Source organism: Egretta garzetta, unplaced genomic scaffold, assembly GCF_000687185.1.
Source record: "Egretta garzetta isolate BGI_Z169 unplaced genomic scaffold, ASM68718v1 scaffold87, whole genome shotgun sequence".
Taxonomy (NCBI): Eukaryota; Metazoa; Chordata; class Aves; order Pelecaniformes; family Ardeidae; genus Egretta; species Egretta garzetta.
Window position 1 is genome coordinate 3,264,879 of NW_009260286.1, and position 5,493 is coordinate 3,270,371.

Here is a 5,493-nt window from a genome sequence, read left to right on the forward strand (position 1 = left end):
CTTAAAACACATCTATGAGTTAAATAGAAAGGATCCCTGCTACACAGAGTTTGAGCACTGATAATTGTTTATTCTTGCTAGCCCCTCCCCTAAATATCAAGAGGTTTATACATACAGTGCTCCCTTATCTTCTCCCCACCGCTTGCCCCAGAAGTCTTTAGATAAACCAAAGCGAGTTTAGGAACTTGCAGTCCCACTTGTGTTTAAAAAAAAATAAAATTAAAAAAGTTGTGCAAGAAAGCAGGGAATGTTCAGTGAATCCAGATCTAGTTTGTAGTTATAAAATTTCCAATGGCAAAGTGTTAAGGGCAAATAACCCAATGATCTTATGGCTTAAGTTTAATGCAAAGCACACTAGGAGGTCCACGTGCAGGGAGAGAAGAGTCCAAGAAAGATGGAGTAAGAAGTGTCCTGAAGATCAGTGTTTATGCATAGAATTCTTCTTGTTTGTGTGGTTTTTGGTATCCTCCATTAGACTGTTTTGGTTCATCCAATGAATAGCTGCCTTCGTCTTTTTTCTTCATTCTGTACAGCATAAATGCAACTAGAAACACTGCAAACACCAAGCCTACTAGTCCTCCAGCAATAACACCTAGAAGGGGGAAAAGCCACAAGTTACTCTAGACGCCGCACCAGATAACGCTACCATGATTCTAAGTTCCAGATTGTTCCTTATTTGCGGGATGTCCCTGACTCCATGACTTACAGAAATCAATTTGTCCTTTTGCCCCTTTCCCAAACCAGTCATCCCGCCATTACCAAAAGCCTGCCCATCTACATGGGGTAAACCTAGAGAAACAGATCTCCCACCAGGCTGTGCTGCAAAGCACGCAAGGCTACCTTCTTCAACTCCAATAATTTGACCCAGGCAGCATTAGAGCAGCTTTACTGTAATTTTTGAGAGGAGCAAAGGAATAGGTTTAAACATAAAATTCCAGATAACTAGCAGTGGCTGCTTTACTATTAGCATATTAAGATTTACTCCTGTTAGAGTTTTGCCAACACCGAAGCATGAATCACCAGCCTCATTTCAGAGGTCTAACGTAAAAGGTTGGCTTTCATGCTCAGAGATGTACTTGCAGAACTGCAGCTTCTGCTGCCTGGAAGACTCCTACGAGAGTCTGCTTTTACCAACTAGAAATCCAGAATATCAGGTACCTCCAAGAACTTCTTTTCTGTCCATAATTCCCGAGGCTCCTGCTGCTTTGGCGTTCCTCCCAGAGTCAGCCAGTACTTCTGAGTTCTGGGTGGGGATGACATCATCATCTCTAGTCAAGATGAAGTCTCCCTGTTGGGACATACAAGTCAGGTTATTCATGTTTCTCATCATGTCTGTTACTGGAGACTTTCCACAGCTTTGCTTTTTCTCATCTAAAACCCTCCACCAATATAAACTATTAAATCAATCATTGTTTTTGACAAATTACCACCCTATCCTGCAAAAACCAACTTACTGCATACTACTAAAGTCATCTCCCTGGAAAGGGTGTCAAAGCTATTAGTCCTCACCGGGTCTCCAGAGCCATCTTCAGAAACCTCCTCATGTGTAGGAACAACATCCTTTGGAGCCGTCATCATCGTGGGGGTGGCAGTGAGGTCTCCCTCATGATGGACGGTAGTGTGGGGCTCGGGTTCATCTTTGGTGTCTGGCACATCAGAGCTAGGGATTTTAGGTTCAAGCTCATGAACCGTGCCTGAGGCTTCTGAAGGAGTCACATGAACCACTGCAGGGAAGTGAGTAGTGGGGCTTATCGCTGTTATTGTAACCACATCATTTGTTGCTTTCTCATCAGGTGAGCCCAGGATGGGCACTTCGTCCTTCACAGCTACAACTGGCTCCTCTGTCACTACATTACTAGTTGCAGAAGGAGATATTAGTTCCTTTTCAGTTCGGCTCTCAGTCCAGGGAAACAGCGGTTTGTTGAAATCCATTGGTGTTGTCAGTAATGAGGAATTAGTTGGTTCTCCTGGGATTCTCCAGGTGCGAGACTGGTCAGTCAGGGGACCTGCAAAACAAAAAGTATTATCCTTAGCCAGTTAAGAGACCTATTAATAGCATCTTCAGGATGCTGGTCTAAGGAGGATGCCTAGCCTGCAGAGCCAATTTTTGTAATAACAGCAGTTCAGTTTGTAATTCCTTATCCTTTGCACTGGAATAAGGAATGGAAAGACCAACGTGCTATTCAGCAACACTTTGTTAGTCATCTGCTTCTTCCCAAAGCACAAGTGCTAGCCTGCAGACAGGTCAGCAAGGGGGACATCAGCTTTCAGACATCTGCTTGCTCAGGATGGTTATCTTCTATGTGATTCAGAGCAGTCACCCATATACCCAATACTTTTCATCACTGGCACATTTGGCACCAATTTCAGGGTCTTATTCCTGCAGAACTTAATCTAAAATACAAGCACGTGGCTGGAATCAAGCAGAAGAATACCATGCCTTAGCTTTCAATAGCTTGCTCTTTCCTCAGTAGCATCTCCTCAACTTCAGCCCTGAACAACAAAAGTCTCTCTCATGCAGCTTAGTAATCATTCCAACAGGTTTTTTCTCCCACCCTGAAACCCCTTTATTCTGCTTTTAAAAAAATTACAGCCCATGGGAACTTGCACATCTGATGACAATTTGTACTTGATGTATGTTGGCAGGTTGGGGTTTACACCCCCTCAAATGGTATCTCCTACCAGCTCGTAGGAGAGGACAAAAGGCCCGTCTTACAGTCTCTTTTCCCCACGAGTGAAGAATCCCTCCAGTTTCATAACATTCTTCCCGCAATATTTCACATTAGCAGTGACATGGAATATACCTGCTTTTGCTCCCTTTCAAGTCTCCTACAACTCATTTTCTGCTAATTGCTAGTGTCTGAAGCAATACAAGATGAATAGATTAGGATCCTTCTCTGTTTCCAGCGCTCATATGCAGGGGCAGGGGTGTGATTCCTCCCTCCCCCCTTTTAGCCTGGATGCTCATCAAGATCTCAATTGCCACACTCCAGAGGATCAAGCACTAACAGTACAAGTGCTAATAACTCACCTGCACCTGAACCTGAGAACGCATCGTTGTCATCACCAGATGAATCAAGATCTTCAGGAGGAAGGCTCAGATTTGTAGTTTGCTTTAAAGAGACGGGGAAAAGGTCTGTTAGTGATGAGATCACTTCAAGTTATCAAGTTGCTCAGGCAGAGTCCTCAAAGAGCTCTCAAAGGTTACAAAAAATTTCTTTGTTCAGATTGCATTTTCCTCATCTTTTCTCACTCCATCCCCCCTCCCCAAAAGAGTAGTTCTGGTTAGCCTGTTCAGTGTTGGAAAGGTCAGTCTTGCTGCCTCCCTTCTCTGTACTGCTTCCAGGCTGCACTTGCTTTGGGAAAGAAGAAAGTAAGGAATCCGTTCAGAGCAGCAGTCGATGCTCAGTCCTTACACAACATAACCCTTCTGCTTCAGCTTCTGACTGCTTGTGTCTTTGCTATCTACCAACCACTTCATCTGTGAATTACTGCATTACTGCTAAGGAGCAGAAAGGGAGGGAAAACAAAGTAGTTTGGCTTCTCTGCCTTTTTGAGCCCTTCTAGCACCATTTGCGTATCTGAAATGACAGCACCTCACTGGAAGCAGAATTATTCCCTTTTTAGAAGTGTGGGCACTCAAGCCAAGTCCTGAGATAGAAGCCAGCCTTCCACATAGGAGAATACAACCCTGAGCTTTCTCCATTTAGCCTTCAAGGAGTGCACCAACCAGCACAGAAGTTCAGTTGCTGAAAGAAGAGGCCAACCCCCTGTTCCACTGCACCTGGTTGTTGTAACACACAGCAGTCAAAGCTGTTTAGCATCTCTGAAGGTGACAACCCTGAATAAAGCAGAGCGAGTACTTCATGCCTCTTGTTGGCCTCGGGTGTATATACTTTACTGTTCCTATCAATACAACATGCTTGACCTTCAGCTCATGGCAAGCCCCAGGTTTATTTCTGCAGAGCTGTCATTACCTAACTAATTCTCCCTTCTCAGATTTCAGACCAAAGCTCTTAAGTCACTTCTTCTGAATTTCGTATTTCCCCATCCAACTACATTCCCTGTTTTCCAGAGTTTTGACTTCTATCCCATCCTCAAGATACCCTCGTCATCCCTTCCCAGCACTGCCCTATCTGCAAGTTTAGGAGATACTGCATTGCATCATCCAAGTTGATCACGGTTTTACCGTGAGTGTGACATCTCATTTTATTATGTAAAAAGAACACAGGTTCATGCCAGCTTTGCACCCAGGCCCACTGTATTTCTCTAGCATCCATTAACACAGTATCACTTATAAATGGCTGTGACACTCCCTCTCACCCTAGGAAGAGGTTAACCAGCACAGTATCATCTGTCGAACAAAACAGTTGAGCTCTCCCATTGTCACTTTACCACCTACATGGCTGCATTTACTGGCCGTATGGCCTTTTCATTCTTTTAAGATACCAGGTTTATCCAGTTGTCTCTTCTTTAATACCTTATCCACCCCCCACCACGTTTCCATAGAACAACTGGTTTCCAAGGTGGTTAACTAGCCCATTAGATTCAACCTCCCTGCAGACAAGTAAACAAGCTGCCACCAACCTAATCAGGCCCAACATCTTACCCCTTCTAGGCGATCCTTGTAATTAGATTTTTTTTTTTTTTAAATAACAAAAAAGTAACAACAACAACATCATATAGACATTAAACTTTTTAGCACTTTCCTCCTCTCCTGGAGAAAAACCAAACCACTTTTCCCCCTCAAGCTTGTGCAAGCATATTTCTAGAGTAATTTCTAAGAAGAAAGTACCCTTCAATCTTTTATTTAGCTGCATGTCATGAGGCAATTTGGATTTTTAGATTTGTCCCTGCTTGCCTGCACTGTGCTCTCGCACTCCCCCATGGGCAGTCGGTCAGGTAAGCCCTTCCTCTACGCTCTCCTCCTGGTGTCGAGGGTCGGTGACTCACGCGAGCTGATCTCACTTCACTTCAAATATTAAAGAGTATGAAGTTTCGGTGCAGAAATAATACGGAAAGAACCACCAGGGTTCCCAACTCTGCTCCCTTGAGCATCCTTTCCATTATGTTCAGAAGTGAAGCCAGGCTTCAGAAATTGCACCTTTTTGGTTGATGGGGGGCTGGGGACCATTTCTGTCCCTCCTTTCTCGCCCTAGCAGTGGCACGCACAATCTTTGTTCTCCCCCTCAGCTTGGTTTTGAGTGCAAACGGGGGACACCTTGCAAAAAAGGGGGGTGCATTCTCCTCCCAGCGAGAAGACTCTACCTTGAAGCAGTTAGAAAGCAATCTCTCCAGCTTTTTACTGGAGAAAGGCACTGCCAATACAGTTTAAGACGTGTCACCATACACCTTTATCTAGGATCGGGACTAACTTCCCCCCAAAATCTGAGTCTTCAGGGGTAGCTTGTACAGGATTTCCAAGTATACCTGGACAGATTTGATTGTCTGCAGACCTTAGCAACGCTCCCGAAAGGATCACGGGCTGTCAGG

The 5,493-nt window shown here is 44.4% G+C and overlaps 1 protein-coding gene across 1 annotated transcript; it reads right to left on the reverse strand.

The window, feature by feature from the left end:
• Nucleotides 1–425: 425 nt before the first annotated feature.
• SDC1 (syndecan 1) lies at nt 426–3,116 on the reverse strand. The gene is made up of 4 exons (XM_035897918.1): nt 3,032–3,116; nt 1,510–2,006; nt 1,159–1,288; nt 426–592 (listed from the first exon to the last, which is right to left on the reverse strand). The coding sequence occupies exons 2-4, from the start codon at nt 1,930–1,932 to the stop codon at nt 426–428; spliced, it is 720 nt and encodes a 239-aa protein (XP_035753811.1). The 5' UTR covers nt 1,933–2,006; nt 3,032–3,116.
• Nucleotides 3,117–5,493: the final 2,377 nt, after the last annotated feature.

Coding starts and splice junctions, on each gene's coding strand:
- SDC1 (XM_035897918.1), bottom strand. CDS start 1,932: ATGGATTTCAACAAACCGCTGTTTCCCTGGACTGAGAGCCGAACTGAA. Junction 1,289..1,509: donor AAGATGGCTCTGGAGACCCG/GTGAGGACTAAT, acceptor ATGTCCCAACAG/GGAGACTTCATCTTGACTAG. Junction 593..1,158: donor CAGAAAAGAAGTTCTTGGAG/GTACCTGATATT, acceptor TCCCCCTTCTAG/GTGTTATTGCTGGAGGACTA.